Source organism: Oreochromis niloticus, linkage group LG19, assembly GCF_001858045.2.
Source record: "Oreochromis niloticus isolate F11D_XX linkage group LG19, O_niloticus_UMD_NMBU, whole genome shotgun sequence".
NCBI lineage: Eukaryota > Metazoa > Chordata > Actinopteri > Cichliformes > Cichlidae > Oreochromis > Oreochromis niloticus.
Window position 1 is genome coordinate 20,594,956 of NC_031983.2, and position 23,863 is coordinate 20,618,818.

General features: G+C 41.5%; 3 protein-coding genes across 5 annotated transcripts in view; 2 read left to right on the forward strand and 1 right to left on the reverse strand.

The window, feature by feature from the left end:
- sash1b (SAM and SH3 domain containing 1b) overlaps positions 1–11,846 on the forward strand; it is a 55,625-nt gene extending 43,779 nt beyond the window's left edge. For both annotated transcript variants that reach the window (XM_013270109.3, XM_013270110.3), the window contains 16 exons: positions 373–423; positions 711–760; positions 3,156–3,196; positions 3,476–3,562; positions 3,682–3,794; positions 4,152–4,250; positions 5,231–5,363; positions 5,774–6,165; positions 6,753–6,827; positions 7,126–7,269; positions 7,371–7,503; positions 7,744–7,913; positions 8,001–8,207; positions 8,801–8,951; positions 9,464–9,595; positions 10,834–11,846. In XM_013270109.3, coding sequence (XP_013125563.2) covers positions 373–423; positions 711–760; positions 3,156–3,196; positions 3,476–3,562; positions 3,682–3,794; positions 4,152–4,250; positions 5,231–5,363; positions 5,774–6,165; positions 6,753–6,827; positions 7,126–7,269; positions 7,371–7,503; positions 7,744–7,913; positions 8,001–8,207; positions 8,801–8,951; positions 9,464–9,595; positions 10,834–11,522 — 2,667 coding nt within the window. In that variant the 3' untranslated portion in view covers positions 11,523–11,846. The remainder of the gene's footprint in view (positions 1–372; positions 424–710; positions 761–3,155; positions 3,197–3,475; positions 3,563–3,681; positions 3,795–4,151; positions 4,251–5,230; positions 5,364–5,773; positions 6,166–6,752; positions 6,828–7,125; positions 7,270–7,370; positions 7,504–7,743; positions 7,914–8,000; positions 8,208–8,800; positions 8,952–9,463; positions 9,596–10,833) is intronic.
- Positions 11,847–12,065: 219 nt separating this feature from the next.
- ddo (D-aspartate oxidase) lies at positions 12,066–14,004 on the reverse strand. The gene is made up of 4 exons (XM_003442873.5): positions 13,747–14,004; positions 13,484–13,592; positions 13,214–13,390; positions 12,066–13,078 (listed from the first exon to the last, which is right to left on the reverse strand). The coding sequence occupies exons 1-4, from the start codon at positions 13,919–13,921 to the stop codon at positions 12,520–12,522; spliced, it is 1,020 nt and encodes a 339-aa protein (XP_003442921.1). The 5' UTR covers positions 13,922–14,004; the 3' UTR covers positions 12,066–12,519.
- A 2,022-nt stretch (positions 14,005–16,026) lies between these two features.
- zbtb24 (zinc finger and BTB domain containing 24) lies at positions 16,027–23,525 on the forward strand. 2 transcript variants are annotated; one of them, XM_003442989.5, is made up of 7 exons: positions 16,028–16,290; positions 17,879–18,721; positions 18,988–19,155; positions 20,980–21,063; positions 21,157–21,240; positions 21,327–21,408; positions 21,525–23,525. In XM_003442989.5, exons 2-7 carry the CDS (start codon positions 17,908–17,910, stop codon positions 22,414–22,416), a joined length of 2,124 nt encoding a protein of 707 aa, XP_003443037.1. In that variant the 5' UTR covers positions 16,028–16,290; positions 17,879–17,907; the 3' UTR covers positions 22,417–23,525. The 2 variants fall into 2 exon arrangements, with proteins under 2 accessions (XP_019204569.1, XP_003443037.1); XM_019349024.2 differs by lacking the exon at positions 20,980–21,063 and having other exon boundaries at positions 16,027–16,290.
- Positions 23,526–23,863: the final 338 nt, after the last annotated feature.

A 23,863-nucleotide genomic window follows, 5' to 3' on the forward strand; every position in this document is an offset into this window, starting at 1 on the left:
AGTTTTTAGGACATCCTGATAATAATGAATTACAGTAGTCCAGCCTGGAAGTAATGAATGCATGAACTAGTTTTTCAGCGTCACTCTGAGACAGGATATTTCTAATTTTAGAGATGTTGCACAAATGGAAGAAAGCAGTCTTACATATTTGTTTAATATGTGCATCTTGCATGAAAGTGAGTAAGCATATTTTCTCACATGCAGAGCTGTCCCTGAGGTTGGCTCTTCACTGCAACTTGTTTTTAGTTTCTGATTCCGACTTTTGGTTTTTACCTTAGGTTAACCTTTTCAGTCAAATGAAAATTTTGTCTATTCTTATGTTATGATGACACTATAATTTACTCCTCCACTTCCCGTGTATGTGTGTTTCAGGGAAAGATTGACTCAGTGGCCACATCAGTGCAGTTGCGCTCACAGATCCAGGTGAGTGTCCAGCTCTGAGCGTGTCAGACCCCGGGAGAAGGCAACTTCCTTTTCCGTGTGTCAGCAGACAGGCTGATAAGAGGCAGAGGAATTGGCTAGTCATGATTTATCCCGAGTCAGTGTACTAGGCCACAAAGTAACATCCGACTGACTGCGGGGAAAAGAACTGGCCTTGACACTGTTCTTGGAAGTAGATCCTAAAATATGATGACGTATGACAAGTTGTATATGGAAGTTTTCGAGGTTCAGTGATATGTATATTTAACATGTGTTTTTCATCTCCTTAGGAATCTCTAGGACTCAGCAGCACCATGTCGACTCCAGAAACCGAAAGAAGGTAAAAAGAATATATACATATAAAAATAACCCTGTAAATAAAATACATGAGTATAGCACAGCTTCCCTGACTTTGTGAAGTATTGTGGGGAAGCATCAAGGAAAAGATGATTTAATGTGATATATCAGAAAATAAAAATAGCTACTCGTCCACGTAATGTTTATTGTGGAAGCTTTACGCTCTATACGCTTATTATTTATTTAAAGTCCATGACTTCTGGAAGCTGAACTGCTATGACTCTTCCTGTATGATCTCCACCGCCCGTGGACACGTGCATTTCCTCTGTTTCCTGGTCTCACATTTATGAAGTATTTCTGTGTAACCTCCAAACGTCCTTCCTTCCTTTCATTGTTTCTTTGGAAAGATTTTGAAGATTAGTCACGTTTTGTCATTGGAAAGCTGAATAAGATCTAATAATTTATATGATGAGTAATGAGAAAGCGACATATTGATCTTATTAGATTTGTTTGTGCAGATATAAAAGTGTCCTGAAAGTTGAGTAATAGCTGTTCTCGTTTTTTCAGGATTTAATTATCATTGCAAAGAGGCCTGTTTTATTCAGAACCTGGACAGGGATGGAACTGTGTCATTCCTGTTAGAACAGGATTAGCAGGAATCCTACTCTGCCCCCTAGTGGGATCACTTCATAGGAATTTCATGAATGCGACTATCTGCAAAATTAGGTTTCCTTTTTGGAAACAAGCATGTTGCTTTTACACTTTTTAAAAATGATTTCATTGATATTTCTTAAAGAGTTCACAACCAAGGCACCGTCCCCTCATAATGCTTTCTTTCTAACAGTGCATGGGGAGTCTTTATGTTTCCTTTGATAAATGGGAGCATTTAATAACAGTTGCACAAAATACTTTGAGCCACCCATTATTTCTTTATGTTTTGCTTTCAACAAGACAGACGTTCTTGTAATTTTTGAAGGTGTTTTTACAGAACTTACTGAAGTCTCATTAGAAGTGGTCTCAGTAGATGGGTGGCTGTCAAGAAGCCATTATTAAGGAATGGAATATGAGCTATGAGCTATGCCAAGTTACACAAGGCCTAAAATAAAATCGGTGACAAGTGGTGTTATGAAGTGAGACACAGTAGACAGACTGTCATCTTTTTATTCTGCATTTCAGCCATTGATGTTGAAGACCTTTGTTCGTGATTCCTTCAACTTTGAGAAGAAGTTTCATTTTTTAGACTAATAATGATCACAAGCTCACTGCCAATACTGTAAAAGCATACCTGGATAGAAAAGTGCACAATACAACACTTATCAGGACCCCAACCACTCAACAAGCAGCGTGGGATCATCTTGAAATGCCAGCCAACATCCAAAGAAGAGCTGTCAATGTCCTTTAAGAACCGCTGAGTTGCTGAATTTCTGAAGACTAGTTAAAGAGATAATAAGAAAGCTCACCTAAGAGAGTTCAGGCTTTTGAAGAATAAAGGTGGTCATACCAAATATCAACTTTGAAGCTGAGTGGAATTGTACATACATATATTCTCTTCTGGTAATCCAGTTCAATGTTGCAGAGGGCTGGAGACTATCCCAGCTACCATAGGGCAGGAGGCGGGGTAAACACTGCACAGGTTCCCAGACTGATGCAGGCCTAAATAAACTCTGTTTGCATATCGTTCAGTTGCTGCACCCATTTTCCAATTTTCCGAGCAAAATATAAATAAACGTTGAGAAGCATAAGACTTTTGCACAGTACCTGCGTACTCTGGATACAGTAATCTCAAACCAGGCTGACACACAATAAATACAAATCAATAACAAACAAAGCAGTTGGCATTTAAAATATCACTGAGCAACTCTATAATCAGGAATAAACCCGTGACTTCCGATTTAAAAGCATAAACTTGATCTGGCTTCAAAGTGAATGACCACAAACAAGCGTGAACAGAGAGAGGCTGTGAGAAAGACGGACACAAACAAACAGTCCCGAGAGATGAAGAGAGAGGCAGAAAGAGAGAGTGAAAGTGTGCAGGGAATGCAGAGGCCACGTTAGTGCCGCCGCTGCTGCAAAACCCCAAACGGACAAGAACAGGGCTCCATTGTTCCAGAGATGGACACAGAGCACTGATCGTTGTTCATCAGCCAAGAGCGAGCCAGTCTGTTTCATCTGTTTTGACTGCTTTGATTTGCCTCTACTGTGATGCTAGTGTCTTGAGGCACAGTGTGTTTTTTTTATTTTATTTTTTTTTATTTCAGTTTATTTTAATTTTATTTTTTTTTAATCTGAAGTTTAGTTGCTAGGGGAAATGGTGGGATAGCAGTAAAAAAGATGAAGAAAATAACTTTGGACAGCAGGTAGTGTCGTGTTCTTTAGTTTGATGTTTGTTTTTTATTTGAACTTTTCTGATTAACTGAATATTTTTCGTTGATTTTTAGGTTTCCTGTTCACAAATCCAGCTCGGACGATGGATCGGGAGGTAAGTCCAAACTTGACTGGTATATTTTGTTTTATTGTAATGTACTCATTTTTTATTCTATATTAAATAAATATGAGTTTTCACATGTTCATTTACACACTTAATCTTTCCTAAGCACCACTAAGATTTGTTCATTTATTTCTTCTGGAGAAATGGAAGGAATCCTTTCCCGTACCATATTACTTTATTGTTTACCCGTTTATCAATTTGGGGTGATTATACTTTGAATCTGTTTTTGTTTTTATTTCTCCTGTGCTAAAATTGGTTTATATGTAATAGGAAAATGGGATGGAAAACGAAAGAGCAAGTCTTTTTGGCAAAGTTTCAAGAAGTCCCAGAAGGGCGTCGTTCGTCAGGTTTCAAAAGGTACCTCAAATAAACACGAAAAAAATGCTTTTTATTTTTCGGACATTAAGAATTTTTCTTAAATTTCATTGTGTTTCGTTGTGTTCCTTAATCTCAGGTGTCATTGCTAATTTTTGCAGGAGATGATGTTGGGTTTGTGGCCAGTGAAGTTACGATGAGTGATGAGGAGCGAATTCAGCTGATGATGATGGTGAAGGAAAACATGATCTCCATAGAGGAAGCCCTGGCACGGGTAGGATGTTGTGCATCCCAGAGAAACTCAACTTTAGATTATCCAGCTGCTGTGTTACTTTGACCTTGTGGGAGGAAAAAAACACACAAGAAACTACAAGAAAGTCTTATCATATTGTAGGAAACTTTGTATCCAAGTCAGACTGCATCACAAAAAAAAGTCCTGGCATGATTTAATCTTTCTTATGCAGATATATGGTCAAACTAGGGTTTAATCTGCACAGTGAATATCATGCAATATTTATAATTCATCATAAAATACTACATATTCCAGGATTACTTCCCGTTTGACTGATTGGCTCCTCATAATAGACTCTAAATCTACATTATTAACTAACAGGCTCTTTCTTTTTTGCAGCTGAAGGAGTTTGAGATACAAAACAGACAGACATGCAAGGTTGAGCTCACAGAGTCCACTGATCCCTCCAGTACCCCAAATGAGTCGTTCAGCTGTAACGTAAGTCTCTAAGGGCATCTTATTTGCTGAATCACTACTTCAGACAGTGTGTTGTGCATGAGGACCTCTGATTTACCCGTGCCAACGCTGCTGTGGCGTTGACAGTGCCGTTTTCTTTTTCGCTCTGTCCCGATGATGAACCAGGGCCCCTCTAAAGCCCTGCAGCTCAGGGTCCTTTCCCAACTGCAGGGCATTGGACGAGCTTCTATTCATTGCTGTCAAAGCCCTAACCCCCTATTGTGCTGTGGTGAGCGGGTGGATTCAGCACAGGGCTCTGTTATGCAGGCTGCAGCTCTATTATGCGTGGGTGGGGTGATTAGGGGGCTCAGGTTCAGGGCACATTTTTCACATTAGTCTGTATGGCCTGACTGTTTCTCTTTACTATATGTATTTATGTGACCTTTGTTAAATAAAAATCCTTCCTTCTAACTCTGAACTTCTATTGTATATTTCAAGTTGCTTATCAGCTTTCATTTGGTCCCATGATGTCTGTTCTGAGATATACATGCTGCTGATGTTTTGGTCAGCAGATAATGCTCAGCATGCATGACCCAAGACTGCAAATGCACCACTGACATTTTCAGATAATGGTTAAGGTGATTTCCAAGCAGATAGCTATTTAATTTTCCGTACATAGGCTTTTTTTTTAGCCTGCTGTGACCCACTGTGTATGTGTTAGCTCTTTGCACGGGGGCCCACTGTCATCACTGTGGTTTCCTACCACATATATTTATATTAAGCTACAAGCTTCTACAACAAATAGTTGCAAAGCATCCACAGCAAGTACGCTGATGAGTTACTAGAAATGAGAGTAATTAAGATAGCTCGCATTTTTAGGTTTGCACACTGTAGTATACAAAAAGCAAAAGTGTTGCATAATATCTTCTGACCTACTGAAAATATTAGGCCTCGGAGCCAAAGTGTTGTTCACCTTACAGATGTTGTCTATTAATACAGTTCTTACTATTCTTTTCCATCAGCCCTGCGACCTGTCAGACAATGAACAAGAGGAATCTGTCGCATTCAGGAGGCTCCACAAGCTGGTCAACTCAACCCGGAAAGCGAAGAAGAAGCTGATCAGGATTGATGAGTCTAAGAGGCCTGGAGCAGAGGGTACTAAAACTACTCTCAGATAGTATCTAATGTGGTAGAGGAAGCAGTGTGGCACACCGCAGTGCTCAATGTGGCATTTGAGAGAATTTATCAGTATTAGTGACCAATGACTGTTGGTCTGTAATCGTATTTATAGCATGTTTTTACTTTCCCCCCTGCTTTAAATAACACTCAAAAACCACAATCTGGCAAGTTTCCAAAGATAAAAGTATCAAATACAGTTTTATTGGCAGATTGGAAAAGCTGTCTGAAGCAGTAGATAAACACAGTTGCTATAACAATCTTCTTTCTTTAGTATTGACCATGAATGGCTCACAAATTGCAGCTATTATCAAATAACTAATAAATGCAGTTGCTGACTTTATTAGATTTGTTAATAAACTCTCTTCTGTTCTCTTTTCACCTGCCAGAGAGCCTGAATGCAGATGGCCTTCCCTGTGGAGATGCCAGCATCTCTCTATATTCAGGTTTGCAGAGGAAACCTTTAGTCTGTCCAGTGGACTCCCTGGCTTCAACCCTGCAGGAGCAACTCTCCTACAACCGAGACCCGGACAGCCTGACAACCTCGCCGTCATCCAGCAGTGTGGACACCTGCAGTAGCCAAAAGACCTTCCAGACCTTGAGCAAGTCTAGTGGTAGCCCTGTTCACCAGGAGACCAACATAGCAGGGGAGGTGAGGGAGCCAGGTGAAGGTTCATCCTTTTCTGAAACAGAGGGCTGCAGTGAGGAACCCAAAATTGCACGCTCGGTGACCGATGGCGCGCTGCGTCACCCGGTCCTCAACCCACTCAGTCACCACGGGGTGAGTACATAGGCGCATTTAAAGAAAGACTGCAGTCTAGATTGTTGTTTATTAACGAATCTTTTCACCTCCATTGTTAGTGAGTTTGCACCATTGGTACCATTATTTAAGCGTCTCAATGAGGCAACAACAAACTGCCCATTTAAACTGGCCTTTTAGTTTGAAAGAGAGTCTGACTGGCTTAAAGGCACACTCACATAAAGTTCTAAATTCCTAATCATGTCACAGTTTGTACATAATAGCCTCTTTTATTCTTATCTTCTTGTTTTCTTGCATTTGTACAGAAACTCAGGATCAGTAACTAAACGAGACTGGTGCCTATCAGTGGTACCATTAACCGTTACTGATCCTGGTTAAACGTAAACATAGTTGAAGCCTATTTAAGAATGAGTAATAAGCAACCTCAGGAGCTAACAAACCAATAGACGTATACATGTTCCATAAAATTGTCTTTTTATTTATTCATTTCTCTATGTCAGTCTTATGTTGTTATTCTTGTGGCTTAAAAGTATAAGTGGTGGGGGAAAAATTGCACCTGCAGCAGAAGACAAACCGTGCTCTAATTTCTTGCTCTTGTTTTTTCACAGAGAGCTTCTAGCTTTGGAGGATTTGACCTGACCAACCGCTTAGTGAATGCAGTCAGCCCTGAGAACGATAACACTGTATGTGGCATTAAATGTGATCTGAATCAAAGTCAACTTTATTGTCAGTGCTGTAATATGTAGATATACGCAGTATTGTATAGCCCACTGTGTGCAACAAGAATGGATCAAAAACAAAATTAAATAGAGCCTTACAAATTTGTGACACAGATATGAAAGTAAATATGAAGTACACAAGATTTATTAAAATATATAAGCTGTGCAAGGAATCCTAAAGCCATCTAAATAAATATGAATTATAAGTTTAACCAGATTTACTTACTTCCATCCTTTTTACTTCTCTGTGCTTATAAATTAGATCAAAACTGGAGACGGGGATTTGAGAGATGGCGTTAAATCTCCACCAACACCTCGTATCTCTCTGGGTAAAAAAGTCAAGTCTGTGAGAGAGACGATGCGCAAACACATTTCCAAGCGATACCATAGTTCTCTCTCTGAGCAGGTATGTTTTTAGAAGCATTTGTGTGCGTTACCATTTTGAAGTACAGGTGTGACGACTGTTAAGCAGGCGTAATGAATTTTTTTTCCCCTCATATCTTCCAGTCAAGTCCAGATCGCTCTTCCAGCTGCCCTCACTCGCCTCAGATAGACTCGGACTCTTTGGAGAAGCCCAAACTGAAGCCAGGAGGGTCGGTGGAAAGCCTGAGGAGTTCGCTCAGCGGACAGAGTTCCATGAGTATGTCTGTGTGTCGTGTATATTCTAATAACTCTCAGTATTTGTTTAAACACCAGATGTTTGATGTTTATCATCTTTGAAGAAGTCTAAACGTTCTGATCTCGCTGTATTCATCTGTGGTTAAAAAAAAACCAAAACCTAACTCAAGTAAAGAAGAACATTTATAATATTTGTCAGATACTAACAGACCCATGATAACTTGTGGTCTTGATGTGACATCTTCTTTTCTGATTCGTGCAGGTGGTCAGACAGTGGGCACCACCGACTCCTCCAACAGCAACAGAGAGAGTGTGAAGTCTGAGGACGGAGAGGAAGACGAGCTGCCTTACCGTGGACCCTTTTGTGGACGTGCTCTGGTTCACACAGACTTCACTCCAAGCCCCTATGACACCGACTCCCTAAAGCTGAAGGTAGGCTATGTTATATTGCTCACTACTTAGATATGAGCTCGTACTGAAAAACAAAAAAATTCAAGCTCAGCTTATCTCGATTCGCAGAGCGGAGACGTCATCGATATCATTAGTAAGCCTCCGATGGGTACGTGGATGGGGATGCTCAACGGTAAAGTCGGAACCTTCAAGTTCATTTACGTGGATGTTCTGAATGAAGAGGAGGTGAAGCCCAAGAAAACACGCAGGAGGAGAAAGGCCCGGCAACCCAAACCCACCTCTGTGGAGGAACTACTTGATCGCATCAACCTCAAAGTAAAGAAAGGCGTACATTTGTGATTAAAAGCAGTGACTAAAATACTTGCATGTGATGGGTTTTAGCTCTATTTAAAGGAACAGTTTGACATTTAGGGGAAGTACACTTACTTGCTTTCTTTTCAAGAGTTTGTTAACAGCAACCACCTTTAAAGAGTAATATTATTCTCCCACCTCCTCACTAGTAAGGTGTTACATACTGTTTGTTAAATCCATGGGGAAATAAAGTGCAAAAGCAACTCGATATGATAGTTAAGTTATATGTAACTATATAAGTGAGTTATATTAAGGTTTCTATATTAAGAGTTTTAACATGTTAGTGAGATTTGCCTTTATTTTGTATGATGCTTCCCTCGCCTTTCAGTCTTTAGCTTCACCTTACTCACAGCAGACCAATAGGAGTATTTTCTAAAATGTCAAACTTACAAATTTTACCTCTAGCTTAAATTATTTTTTATTTTCATCTGTGTTGGGAAAATTTTAAGTTAAGCTAACTTCAGATTTGTTTTGCAAGATGTGCATGCTCAAATGGCATCCCTCTTACATATTTTAATGGATCTGTTTGTGCACCTTTTATCCTCGCCTTTCTACAGGAGCACCTCCCCACCTTTCTTTTTAACGGTTACGAGGATCTGGACACATTTAAGTTGCTAGAGGAGGAGGACCTGGACGAACTCAACATCACAGACTCGCAACACAGAGCTGTGCTGCTCACTGCTGTGGAGCTGCTGCAAGAATATGATGGTGGGTCAGACAAACAACAGAAAGTCTCGCTCTATCATAGAAATGTCCTCCATCCAAGGGCCACATTTCAAATTAGAATATTTGAGGGTTTAAAACTACAGATCAGTATCTAAATACTGTGTCTGCAGCAGATACAGTCTGAGATTGGTTTCAGCTTCTGTAGACATTTTTTTGTTGTTGATGCATCTCGTGGTTTAATAGTTAAATTTTCAAGAATAAATGAACAAATCCTGCATAATCCTCTTTAACTCAAATAGCCACTTTAATTTGCAAAATTTTACCATTTAATTCATGTATGACTTGAAACTAGCAACTGAGGTCACAAAGTAAAGAGGCTGAGGGGCATTTTTTCTTCTAACAGAAAGTCTGAGTAGTTGCCCCCTGCTGGCCATCGGAAAGAATGCATGTATAAAGCGCTTCATTTTTCAGACCTGGAAGTCACAGCTATATTTTTGCCACGATTTTCTTTTGAATGACTGTCATGCCCCTGGTGGCGGCGTTGTGCATTGCAGGAAGCAGCGACCCAGAGCGAAGCGGTCAGTCTGAAAGCTCGCAGGAGAAGCTGCTGGTGGACAGGCGTGGCCTCTTGGGAGACTCCCCACGAGACTCTGGCTGCTACGAGAGCAATGAGAACCTGGAGAACGGTAATGACAGCCTGACCCGCCTGTGAACACTGTCCGCTTCTTCAGCCCTCCTCTGCCTCATCCCTGTCTAGAAAGACTCTCCAGCTCAAGCATTCCAATCCACCAGATTCCGTTTCCATGCTCTTCTGGAAAGACTCTGCTGTCGTCGCATTTACTTCTAGCGCTTCATGTTTTGTTTTTTCCCCCCCCTCCTCAAGCATCGTCATGCTTTTATCTGTTTCTGCATCACTGAATCAAACTTTTTTGCGGTCACTTGTGTCAGTTCAGTGCTTCTGAAAGTTGTCATCATTTGCCTTCTCAACATAATACGGAGGACAGGTAACAAGGGACTAGCAAGTTTACTTACTTGATGTTGAACTGAGCAGTGACATTTTTCAGGCCTTGGAAGAATCTGCGTGCAGAGCAGCTTGCAGATCTACAAATAGATCCGCAGTGTTGACTTGTGTGGTTTTTGCATTTGCTGAAAGTGGCGGCTGTTGTGTGATGAGAGTGTTTAAACAAGCTTTAGCTCTACTTATATTAAAAAACAAACTTTTTCATTAATGGCAGTACATTTTTGCTGTAAGTCGTCGCTTTATTCACAGCTGTATCATGCTTACAGTGGTTTTCTCTTTAGACTTAAGTCTACAAACTGTCGAAATGCAAAGAGCTGTGCTTTCTGAATGTCACGTGATTTGAGTACGCTGTCAGATCAGCCTCACCCGTATAGTGTATTTCCTTTAAGATTCTGATGTTTGTGTGTATTTTTTTTAGTCCAGTAAAACCTAATGTTGCACAATATTTTATCACGTGCCTGAAGACTGCATATTGCAGCAGAATTAAAATATTTACTTAACAGTGTAAGTGTTTAAAATAAGGCATTTTGTATCATTGAAAATGCACAAAAATGCACAGGGCTTAGGGCTACTTTAAAATGTTTAATCAACTTCTCATTGAAGTGTGGCATGTTTAGGCCCTGAAGTCTCAGCATTTTCTGAAGTGTGCTTCTTTTGTGGTTGAGTGTGAGGAATAAATCGCTCCATGCTTTACCACAACTGACTGCTTGCTGCTTTTCTTTTACCCATCGTTCATTTTAGTGCACATTTAGCTGCTTGTTTTGACTTTGTTCTCTTTGGTGTCATTTTAAAGTATCTACTTTCCAAGACTCACTGCTCTGCTGTTGTTGTGTTTAAGCCAGATACATGTCACAACTGCCTGGCAGCTGTATGATCTGCGCACACTCCACTTGTTTATTTCAGGAAGGGGCAAAAAAACACGCTCGACCATCAGCAGATCTTCATCTGGTTTTGAGTCCAGCCACCTCCCGTCCCCAGAGTACCCTGTCCTCCCCCTGCCCCTCACCTCCATCCAGTCCAGCAAGGCTTCATCCCACAGTAAACCCAGATGCCTCCCCCATGTCCATCCTAACCTCCCAAAGCCCGGTTTGAGCTCAATAAAAGGTCATATTCAGAGCAGATCCATTGCTAGGAGCCACAGCTGCATGGAGCTAAGAAGAAACGCAGCGCAGACTCCGCTACGCCGCTGCTTCTCCCTGTCGATTCTCCACAAAGATCAGAAGAGAAGACGACTCCTCCGCCCTAAAGACTTAAATCTGTACAAAAAAAGCACAAAAAACCCACTGACAGTCATGCCTCCATCCTCCCACGCTTTATGTAGGATATCACACACTGCTGCATGTACCAGCACAGCAACACAGCAGGCACACCCAGAGCCGCCACCCACAGCTCCACCCAAAAGGTCCAGCGACCATGTAGCTACACCTTCCTTATTAAACCCAGAGCGAGAGCCATTACCGACAGTAATGCCCGACAGAGAGCACAACTTTCTAGGAGAAAGGAAGGGTGCTTCAGTTTCAGCCACTTCTGAAGCTTGTCGGCTGAAACGAAAAGGACTAAGAAGTAAATCTGGTGGTGGAGCCGGTTTCTAACAAGGTCTGTACAGTAAGTACAGTACTGAAAGGTGCGACTTTACAGCTGTTGATTTCTGGTTTTCAGCTAAATGGAAATTCCGAAAATGTAACCACAGGTTTTCAAAGAAAATATAACGAAGTGTAAACGTGAAGGTCTGTGCTTACGCTGTTAAACCACGTTCATGTATGACCTAGCTACTCAGCCCCTCGGTCAGTTTCAGTGATCTCCATTCAGCTGAATCTGGACTGTCTCTCTGCAGTGGACCTGTGGAGAGTCCAACAGCTACACAAGCAGCAGCGCTCGCTCCGAGTTGTCATTTTTCAACACGAAGCCTTCATGAATAATTTACTCATTCTGGGTTCACTGTAACGGAACACTTTCAAACTGTTAATATTAACTGAGTGCTTTTTGTTATTTTGTATATATAAATATAGACTATAATAATAATGACAGCTGGCCAATACAGACAATTTTGCCCCAGATGGCAAAGTACGGGTGCAAACTAGAAAAGCAATAAGTTGTTTCAATTTCAGGGTTTAATGACACAATGTCACACTGTGGTGTTGCTGGACCAGAGGCCTTTTTCATTTTATTAGGAACACCCCAATCGAAACATCTGCTGTGAAAAGAACCTAAAGTTATTAACAGCCAATCAGCTTTTATGATAACAAAATTAATGTTTCCAGACAATGCAAGGACATCATCTCCACTGAAGTAGTGATACAGAAAATGTTCTTATGTATTATAAGCATAAAAAGAATATTTAAAACTAACAGCAGTAAATCCTTTTTTTCTTAAGTAAATCTGTTGTTTTTACAGTACTGTTACAGAAAAATGTAATGAGGGGTATATATCCTGAAAACCCTGATTAGTTAAATTATTAAATATATTTCCATAAATCATGTTTCTTATATCTACTCTAAATCTACTAAGTGTTCTGTCTGTACTTAGCTTTGTCCTTTTATAAAAAGGTTGTGTTAGTAGCCCTGAGTAGAAGTGAGATTTACAATGTGTTCACAGTTTAGCCTGTGAAGCCATTTCATGAAGGGACTGTTTGACCAGCCCCAGTGTGTCCAGAGCAGTACCCCAGGCGAGGGTAACTCCCCAGCCCCCGTGGCCGTAGTTGTGGACCACAGGCACCGGCCGGCCCTGCAGCTGCACCACTTCCCTCTCCACCCTCGGGTTCTTCCTGCTGGGCCTCAGGCCGACCCACTCACTAAGAATTTTGGCTTTGTTGAGTGATGGCTCCAACCTGCTGCAGCGCTCCAGGATGCCTTTAGTGTCACCGCCATCCACCTGCAGTCGCCAGTCTCCCTCTTGCCTCGTCCCGCCTATAGTGACGCTGCGTATGCCGGGGTAGATGTATGTCTTCCCATCTCCATCTCTAATGAAGTGCTGCACCCAGGGGGCCTCCACTTTGAGGACCTGGCCTCTGACTGGGTACACTTGTGTGTCTCCCACCAATATTTTGGAGCCAAGACCGGAGCAGTTGACAATGATATCAAAGCTGTTACTCAATTCTTGAAGACTGTTGACTTTCCTCTGTTCCACTTGACCTCCAGCTTTTCTGAACCTTTAGAGAAGAATTTATGATGTTAAAATAACTTGAACTTTAAATTATTTTACGTATTTAGAGTTCATTTGTAATTAAAAGTTTGTGGATATAATGTTATGACGTGATAAAAGAAGTTTAATGAAGGTGATGAACCTCTTCTCGAGCCATGGCAGGTAGGTGGAGCATTCGCATTTTAAGGTGGTGAAAGCCTGACCAAACTTGTGATCTGGGAAGCGTTTCAGTTCAACATCAGTCATGGGTCGAAAGCCGATCACAAACTCTGACCAGAATGGTGTTTCAACTGCTGGAACCTCTTTAAAAATCTGCCAGCTGCAAGAAATTAGTAGAGAAATCAGTTGTTCGACAATGGATAGGGCTAAGTACTCAACTTTTACAGCATCGTATACAAGTATCAATTGCTACCCAGAGCTCAGCATTACTCCAGCTTCTGGTGCACATTGAGACTGAGCAATGGCCAACAGGTGATCAAAGCTGTCCTTGAACCAGCGTCTTTGTCTTTGCAAGGGAATATCTAATGGAGAAATGCATCATGTAAAGCAAATGTGCACTGCATATTTATTTTTATATGCATTGCATATTTTGCCATGTAAAATATTTACTTTATCATATTGCATAATGTGGTGCAGCTGTAATGCAAATCTCTGAGACGGATCTCGTTTTCTTACCTGGAAATTGTGCAGCAAACAAAATCCCAGCAGCTCCGTCACTAGTTGTGTCCGGGCTGAACTTGTCAGCCATCAAAGTAACAGAGCAGAAAGGTAGAGCCTCAGAAATGCACACAGCAGTGGAGAATCCAATCACACCGGCTCCAACAATCACAACCCTGACGCTTTTCATCATGGCAGCTCTGCACCTCAAACGAAAAAAGAATTTTACAAAAATGCCAAATAATCTTTGCTATGACTGTCTTAATCCACCACTTGCAGATAAGATGTTGTGATAATGACGTTCATAACTGACAGCCTACCGTAGTCCAAGGTTCAGTCACAAAGCCCCATCTTAGTCTGCATGTCGGTGTTTCTAATTGTCCATCATCTATCAGTCACTGAAAAAGCAGTGCACATGCAGTTAGCCATAACACAAAGGCTATTGGTGTACCAAATGTCCAAGTCATGCATTTGCTGTAGCAGTTTAAAATATATATTGTCCTTTTAGGGTTATATACAAGAAAAAAGCACCCTGTATGTGCAGCAACGCCCTCTGCTGAACCTGAGACTTTCACTTCTAGTGAGCCTTAAGAACTTCACAAGAAGTGGCAAAATCATTTTCTTAATTTCATTTTTTAGTGTTAATTCCAGTGACTTTGCTATTATGTTCCATTTGGAGACTTCAAAAACTCATGGTGCCTACTCCTCCAGTGCCTTTTACAAATAAATAAAAAGCAGCTCTTACAAAAAAAAAAAAAGCTCGTTCTTACAGGCTCTCAAACACCCTGACATTTCTTAGAGTGCATTAAGGAGTATTACTGATTAATTACTGATACTAATTATGATAAATTTTTATGACTAAAACCCTTGAAGATGAGCAGCCAAATAGTGAACAATATATATGATTACACAATATTTTAATTACTGCATTATGACATAAGAGATACATGTGTATGTGTGTGCTTTTCTGGGGTCTGAAAAGTTCAAAATTCACCATTTAAAGTACTATTTGCAGACCTGCCCTCTGCACAGGCCCAGCGGCTCAGGGTGAAACAGGACGCTGAGGATAAAGGACAGAAATGGCTAAAGGGTGTTTTGTTCTCCCCAAAAAGGTTTGGAGGGAACTGAGAGCATGTGGAGTGAAAAGAAGGGGGTGCACCAGCCAAACTCCAGTTAACAGGCTCTCCTCATTAATTTCTTTGTTTACAATGCATAAATGTGCGTTCTAGTTATTGCTGTAGCTGCAACTATGTCTAACCGATTATGGAAGTATTATATTTATTAAATGAATCATCTGTTTTGTTTTTTATATTATCCCCAAATCATCCAAATACATTTTTAAATGTAAGTTCTAACAATTGTAACAGTAATCTTACAAAAACCCACTCCCTACCTGCTTTCTTGGAAAGGTACGAATACCTTCAAAATGAGTGAAATGTAGTTGATATGTTGGGAAATATATTCTATTTTCGTTACGCATTTCAAAATAAAAACTCATTTCTTTTTAAATTTCTTTTTTGTTAGAAGAAAGTTCGCCTAATATGGAACTATAATCTAGACTAAATACAAGTTGCATGGCTCACTTTAAAAACAAAGTCCCATTGACATTAAAAATCACTACACCTAGCCGAAAAGAGTAGAAATTGCAACAAATATAGCAAGTTCTATAAAGATTTTAATTACTTACTACATATGCCTAAGATGTGTGGATATTAAATATAACCATTGTTTGAATGCGCCGCTTGTATGCTTTGTATGGCTCTCCAAAGTGCAGACCAACAATAATGAAATAAAGCACCTGACAGTGCGTTATAAGGAATCGAAAAGGTCTATACAGATAAATAAGCCTTATACACACCGAAAGCTCGACAAATCAATATTATCCACCCACCTAAAATAAAACTGTCTCCTCCTTCCCTCGCACAGAAAATGTCACCAGGGGGTTTGAATAGGAGACCGGTCTGCTGTCCCGTATAGTGTTTCTCTGTTTTTCTCGGGGACAAGCAGGTCCTGAATCAATTTTCATTAGTTATAACAGTTTAATAGTTATTCTAAAAGGCAAAATGCTACCGAGTTATTAAAATAAAATAATTTCCCATAATGCCACCATTTAACAACTTAAACAAATAAACTTTTATTAACGGAGGAGAAACTGTTGATCGACAGGGAAAGGTGCGACCCTCAGCGGTAACTCGGCGTGGATCTCGTCAGAACCTTACATCTCGCGATAGGTGGCTCATATTCACGCCCGTCCGTCCAGCGAGCCAAGGTAAGGTCCTAAAAGCTCCCTACTTCAAATTAAACCGCGGTTTATACGCTTTCAACTGCTCAAGTCCTGTCACCAGACCGAAAATGATTAGAGTTAACTTCCTTTGAAAGCATTACTTCGGTCGCATTCTTCGCCATTTCTGCTGTTCGTGGCCCGTTTCAAATCAGCAGCGGTGCATTGTTTGCTTTGAGACAATTAGCTTGCTTGCTAACATCCATTCGTCTGCAAACATTATTGAAGCTGAATGTCAGTGAACTCTGCATGAATGTGATGAACAGTGAAAAGTATCCACTGTAAGTCACTGCATGAGGTGAATGTAATTACCATTATGGTTTCAAGTCCCAAAAATGAGCCCGTCAGCCTTTCACAAGTTGGATTATTTAGCATTTGTGTCTTTTAGTATTGGAAAAACAAATATTATCCAGAGCTTCATTGTGAGGACTGATTTTAAAGACATGGGGATAAACTAAACAACGATATTCTCAACAGTGTAGACAGTTTTTTATTATATTTCTATTTAAATACAATTATAAATAGATAATATATTTTATTGTAATATGAAGATTATTTTTTGTTAGTTTAGCAGGACTGATCACTACATATTTATCAGCTCTCCAATAGAAATTAATCCTAGATCTATAATACCTAGTGTATGCTTACACGACAGACGGATATTTGGACAATCCAACCATGTCTGGTGTCCTAAATGTGACAAATTCCTGAGAAATTTTTGTTATTAATATTTTTCCTAAATTTTTACAGACTAAATATTTACTAATGGATAAACAGATAATGTAGATTCCTCTGGTCATGTATGAGTAAGTAGTAACAGCAGTGGTAATACGAAAAAGAATATATTTAAAAACACATTGTACCTCTGATACTTCTATACTGCTTAGGTCAGAAGATTACATATACGCATAGGTCTGTGAAGGTTCTCAGTCATCCAGGTCATCGTAGTCAAAGGAGTTTGCAAAGAAAAGCGTCTGGACTTCTTTAAGTTGCTTGAAGACGTTTCACCTCTCATCCGAGAAGCTTCTTCAGTTCTAAGGTCAAATGGCCGAGAGTCCCAGATTTAAACCCAGTGGGAGTATCCCCCCAAGGAGGGACAAAGGACCCCCTGGTGATCCTCTAATTACATGCGCCAAGGTGTGAAAGCGGGTGTGGGACCTAATCAGCCAGGGTTCGGGTGAGCTCATTGTGAAACCTGACCCCACCTTGTCATGTGAATTCCTGAGGTCAGATGGCCAGGATGTGAGTGGGCGTTAAGGCGTCTGGGGAGGGAACTCAAAACTGGATTATAGATGTTACCCATTTCTCCCGACTGTCTTCAGGTGTGTTTTCTTCTCTGAGTTGTGTGGGTTCAGACTGAGGAGTGTGGGTTTTTGAAAGCAAGGTGTGAAATTTCCTGCGTTGTCTTTTTCCTCTAGAGTGTTGGGCCTGCTGAGCCTTGTCCACAAACTTGTAAACCTCTTCTAAGATTGGAGAGGGTAGAAGGGTTTCCAGTTCCTGCAGAGTCTGGCTGATCTTGATCTGGAGGGCATCTATAGTGAAATGGACCCGTCTTATCCTTTCACTTAAAAGGTGATTTTGTGCTCTGTGTCCCCTGACAGTGGATCCAAGGCGCAAGCTCCTAGGAACAACTCTGCTTTGTCTGCATCTTAGGTTGAAACGAAGGTGAACACCTTCGTTTCAAGCAACTTAAAGAAGTCCAGACGCTTTTCTTTGCAAACTCCTTTGACATATACACATATCATAATGGGCATAAATGTCTTCTTTAAAAGCCCAAAATTACCATGACCTTCATGCCCATGATGAGTGCATATAAACTTCTAAACTAACTGTACACTCATCTTGTTTTCATATGTTCATTCTTTTCAGGGACAGATGTGGTTGTTTTCGCGACAAAGATGTCTCAGAAATCAACAAGTCCACCTTCATCGCTTATGACTCACCTTCATTCAGAGTCACATAAACAGAGCATCCTGAGCAAATTCAACAAGCTCAGGAAAAGTGACCTGCTGTGTGACATCACGCTTGTGGTGGAGGATGTGCAGTTCAAGGCCCACAAAGCCCTGCTGGCAGCAAGCAGTGAGTACTTCTCCGTGATGTTCACAGCAGAAGATCAGATCCATCGGTCCACCTACCGGCTGGACAGTATGACACCAAACATGTTTGCTGCAGTGCTGGAGTTCATCTACAGCGCTCAGGTGTTTGTTGAGGAAAGCGCCACAGAGCAGCTCCTCGCCACGGCTCATCGAATGGAAGTCGGTGACCTTGTCAAAGTGCTCACTGACCTAACTCACTCTGCAGCAGGGGTCAAAGGCGATGATGCAAAAGCAAACAAAGCTGAGGATGCAGAGCTGGTGAAGCGCAAAAGAGGGCGGCCAAGGAAAGATGTAGGTGCACCTGTGACAGCGCTGAAGGGTAAGAGAGAACCATGTGAGAGCTCAGAGGACCGACAGGCAGGAGATAATCCAAAAACTGAGTCTCAATCTAGAGATGAGGACCCCGAAGAACACCAAAGCCGGCATAGCAAACGCAAAATCAACCCACCGGTAAAATATAAGGGCTACAAAGTGGGCACTAACACAGCAGGCCACAAAGAGCCCGGGAAGAGGGGCAGGAAAAGGAAATACCCTGACACTGAGGCACGATGTGAGGACTGTGGAAAAGTCTTTAAAAGCCACCTGTTTTTAAAGATTCACCAGCGCACTCATACAGGTAATTACACTCTGATTTAAAGAGGTCAGAATGGAGGTTTAGAAAAAAGGCCAAATTTGTATTAGAGTTTTTGGACATTGTTTAAAAAAGGACTTAATTCCCTAAACAGTAATAAAAATAAATGTTTTTAACTTTTCAAATGTCATTCTGTAAAAAACAAAAAAAGAAAAGAAAAACACATAACAAGTACAGATGACTACGACTGACGAGAGTAGCAGTCACCACATCCGCACCTGTAAAAGTAGCACCACTTTCTTTAACTCCAGGTGAGAAGCCTTTCCACTGTACGGTTTGCGGGAAGAGTTTTACCCAGAAGCACACTCTGCTGGCTCACCAGCGCATGCACACTGGAGAAAAGCCATTTGTTTGTACCGTCTGCTCCAAAGCGCTTTCCACCAAACACTCCCTGCAAGAGCACATGAACCTCCATGAAGGTAGGACCCAATGAACTGACTTCTCAGTTTCTCATGTTTGATAAGTGGTAACTTGGTTTACAATTTCCAGGAATCCTCATAATTTCCTGAAAGTAAGCTTTCCAAAAAAGTTTATCTATATAACATCACAACAACAGTTGCCTCAAGGCGCTTTATGTTGTAAGGTAAAAAGAAATGAACACGATCAACCGGTATTGAAAGGCTATGTTTCATCAATATAATGCAAAGCCAAAGCATATCAGGCACTTCTTAAAGCACTGCCTCACAAGCTGTTCACTGCATCGTGCAGCTTGAAGTTTCCTGGATGTAGCCCAAATGAGTAACACTACATGAACAAGCAGATATAGAACAGATAACATTCCAGTGTCTGGACTTGATTCCTAGAAGTGGATCATGTGTAGTGATGGCTAAAAAAAAAAATAATGCAATGGTTGCTGATGTGAATCATCCAGTCTCTCCTAGCTGTGTATCCATCAAGCTCATAAAGACCCACAGAAATCACCAATACAGTCCCATTCTATTTAGCCAAATACGTCACTAAACACAGCGAGTAAAAAATGTATGCAAAAATCACAGCGGAAAATAGAGCGGGATCTCATGTGCTATTATAATGTAATAAAATAATATATTTTACTTCTATTAGATACACTTGGGCCCAGTAAATACATGCCTTCTTTAACGTAAATGAAGCAACGTAGGGAAAAAGCTTTTTACAGCTAAGGGGTAAAAACGTAAAAAGTATAGATGTCTCTGAGGGGAGTTAGTGAAGTGCCGATTGCCCGCTCTGCTGCCCTCACCACCCGCTGCAGTTTCCTCTTGTCCTCCGCAGTGCAGCAGTTGAACCAGAGTGTGCAGCAGTAAGTCAGAAGGCTCTCAATGGTGGAGTGGTAGAAGTTTACTAGCAGTCTTTGGGGTAATTGGGCCTGACGTAGTTTCCTGAGGAAGTACAGCCTTTGTTGTGCTTTCCCTACCTGGTGGGAGATGTTTGTGGACCAGGTAAGGTCGGCCGAGATGTGGACTCCGAGGAACTTAAAGCTTTCTACCCTTTCTACCTCCTCCCCATCAATGTAGAGGGTAGAGTGCTCAGATCGCTTTGTTCTTCTGAAGTCAATTACCATCTCCTTGGTCTTGGCTGTGTTCAGATGCAGGTTGTTGTCGTCACACCATTGCTTCAGATGCTGAACCTCCTCTCTGTAGGCTGAATCATCGTTGTTGTCGATCAGTCCTATGACAGTGGTGTCATCAGCAAATTTTATAATGGTGTTACTGGTGTGGATTGGTGAACAGTCATGGGTGAAAAGTGAGTATAAGAGGGGACTGAGGACACACCCCTGTGGGACACCCACATTCAGAATGAGGGTGGAGGAGGTGTGCTCTCCCATTCTTACGTTCTGGGGTCTGTTGCTCAGGAAGTCCGTTGCTCAGGAAGTCCAGTATCCAGCTGCACAGTGAGCTGCTGAGTCCTAAGTTGCTTAGTTTATTAACCAGTTTGTGGGGTTGAACTGTATTGAAGGCAGAGCTGAAGTCCACAAATAGCATTCTCACATAGGTGTTACTACAGTCCAGGTGTGTGAGGGCTGTATGAAGAGCTGTTATTATGGCATCCTCTGTCGACCTGTTTGCCCTGTATGCAAACTGGTGTGGATCGAGGTTTGCAGGGATGGCAGCTTTAATGTGACATGATGAGCTGTTCGAAACATTTGGCAAGATGGATTGATATCGGCTGTAGAGACGTCTTCCTTCTCTTAATGGCACTAAAGCTGAAGTGCTCTAGTATATTGTGATGTTGATCTCTAATGAGCTCCGTTTTATTTGTTTCTTTAGAAGAGAAATCCTTTGACTGTGATAAATGTGGAAAGACTTTCACTCAGAAAAGGCAACTTAAAAGCCATTACAGAGTTCACACAGGTAAGACATGGGGAAAACTGCAAGAGCTCAGGTCAGTGTATTCCATCAATCTGAAGGTTAAATCATTTAATCTTTATTTATTTTTAAATAAAGGTAAATCATTACCAGAATGTGCTCAGTGTCATCACAAGTTTATGGATGCAGCTCAACTGAAAAAGCACATGAGAACTCATACAGGTAAGATCAGCTCTCCAAGTCGTTCTTCTGCTATTGATATCTGCAAGCGTGTCCTACAGCAGCTGATGATGTTAATGTTTACACAGGTGAGAAGCCTTTCACTTGTGAGATCTGTGGAAAATGTTTCACAGCCAAGAGCACACTGCAGACTCACATCAGAATCCACAGGTGAGCTGTTATATTTGATTTTCACTCTACTTTTAACAGTTTTTGCTCCCTGCTGTATAATATATGACCCAGGAGTAGACATGTGGTCATAACTGCCTCAATATCTGGTTTTGCAGAGGTGAGAAGCCTTATGACTGCAACATCTGCAAGAAGTCCTTTTCAGACCCCAGTGCAAGACGACGACATGTTGCCTCCCACTCGGGGAAGAAACCCTTCACCTGCTCCTTCTGCACGCTTTCTTTTACACGCCTGGACAATCTGAAGACACACACCAAATCCCACAACAAGGAGAGAGCTGCGAGTGGAGAGGCCTCATTGGATACGGCGGCAAAAGATGGCTCGGCAGCCCCGCAGGAAGAGGTGCGAAATATCCTTCACCTGCAGCAGTACCAGCTGCCTGCCAGCTCTGAACAGGAGCTCCAGCTGGTGGTGACGGAGGATGTGGACCACATTAACTTTATTCCGGGTCAGGACCATGAGATCAACCTCATCAGCACAGAGGGAGAGATGGCTCAGTCAGCCCCCTCTAAACTCACCCTCCTCGCCCGGCCATCAGGGCACGTGCAGAATGTGGCGTTGGTCACTCAGGGTGATGTAGTCGATCAGACCTCTCAGATTCACACTATCAGCATGCTGCAGGGTCAGATGATCCACCAGGCTGAGCAGATGCATGTTATCACTTTGAGTAAAGAGGCTATGGAGCAGCTGCAGGCCCATCACGGTCCTCCGCAGCCCTTTCAGATAACACAGCGTCCCATCCAACAGCTGCAGGTGATGCATCAGCCGATCCAGCAGCTGCCTGTTGCTCAGGAGCCCTCGGAGGGGCAGGTGAGCAGGGAACAACAACAAGGTCGGGCTATTCACGTCAGCAGCCAGAGCAGCCAACCCATCTCCATCAGTCAGACCAGCGAGCAGATCTCCAACCATCACATCCAAGGACAAACATTTCAGATCCAATCAGGAACTGTGTCCTACCTGTACACCACCGGACTGCCACAGGAGAGCTGAGAGTGATCTGGACCACTGGGAACTTAAATCTGAAGGTGCTACTGTGGAGATCAATTATAGAAAGACAAAACTGACCATAGTCAAAGGTAGCAGTATTAAAAGATGAAGTTTGTATTTTCTTTAATTTCTTATATAAAAAATATATATAAGCATACCTTTTTATACTGTTGTGCTTCCTTCCACACATTACCCCACTGTAATCTGATGAATTTGTCTGGCAGATACCTTCCTCATTATGCCTTTATCTGCGCCACAAATTTCTTCACAGCACAATGATCGCACTTTTTTTTGTGTGAAATATCCAATGTTTTCATACCTTGCCCAAGGTATTGCACGATTTGACACTTTTCTGCAGCAGATCCTTTTTCTTTCCCATATTGCTTAAAAACTGTGGCATGCTTAATAATGTGGAACATCCTTCCTAAATAGTTTTCCTTTAATTGGGCTCACCTGGTAAACTAATTACGACAGGTGTCTGAGATTGATATCAGTGATCCAAAGAGCCCTCAGACACAAGGGTTTTGAACCAAAAACCTCCTGGTTATTGCTTTGGTTGCAAGCAGATTGCCATGGTTACCTGTAGTTTTTCTGCAAATACTTGCCAGCTACTGGCCAACTGATAGTACATCGTGATAAAGTCGGACACAAACCAGAAAGGGAGAAGGTTCAACTAGTAGAAGTAGAAGTTTGATTTAGTACTGCAGCCATCATGTGTCAAAGGGCGCTACTTTTACTGGCATGTGTCTGTAGACAAGTCTGTCACTTCCATTTGAATGCAGCACTATGTTACCCACCAAAAGCAGTCACAAAGAGCCTTTTATTAACCAGCTGGGGAATACACAGTTTTTACTCGCGACAGTTTATCCTACTTCATCAGCATGATTGTCAAACATCCAAAATGATGCTGAAGTTAATGACATGTTGTTAGTGGCCATGTGTGAAAAACCTTGAGGCCCTGGAGGACATCAGCTGGGTGGAGCACTCAGATCTCAGTCTATGACACGAAAGGAAGGAATATCAGGAGCCATAATGGAAGAACTCAGAAACAAACTGATATTTTTCAGCTTCCAGGTTTGAAAAGTGAAAAGTGTCTTAAACCTGAATTTGTATTTAATCATTTTATTAATTACTGTAATTGGTGATAATAAAGCGGGTAGCTTTTTTCAGGTATGACTGGTTCCAAGATCCTCACTTCCAAAACGCTCAATTCAAGCCTTTAAAAAGTTTGTTCACAATCAAATGGTTGATATAAACATGGCTGTGTCCACCTTTTATGTACAGTCTGAACATAAGACAGTTACTTTGCAACACATGCTAAACAGTTATTATTTTTAATGATTTTTTAGAGCTTATGATAAAGCTTGTTGTTGCTGTTTTTGCCCACTTAAAAATGTCATCATTTGGTTTTATTTCATAAGAAGTGACCAAGTGGATCATTCTACAACTG

Coding starts and splice junctions, on each gene's coding strand:
- ddo (XM_003442873.5), bottom strand. CDS start 13,921: ATGATGAAAAGCGTCAGGGTTGTGATTGTTGGAGCCGGTGTGATTGGA. Junction 13,593..13,746: donor GTTTGCTGCACAATTTCCAG/GTAAGAAAACGA, acceptor TTTCTCCATTAG/ATATTCCCTTGCAAAGACAA. Junction 13,079..13,213: donor CTGCCATGGCTCGAGAAGAG/GTTCATCACCTT, acceptor TCTTCTCTAAAG/GTTCAGAAAAGCTGGAGGTC.
- zbtb24 (XM_003442989.5), top strand. CDS start 17,908: ATGTCTCAGAAATCAACAAGTCCACCTTCATCGCTTATGACTCACCTT. Junction 18,722..18,987: donor TCACCAGCGCACTCATACAG/GTAATTACACTC, acceptor CTTTAACTCCAG/GTGAGAAGCCTTTCCACTGT. Junction 21,241..21,326: donor GCACATGAGAACTCATACAG/GTAAGATCAGCT, acceptor ATGTTTACACAG/GTGAGAAGCCTTTCACTTGT.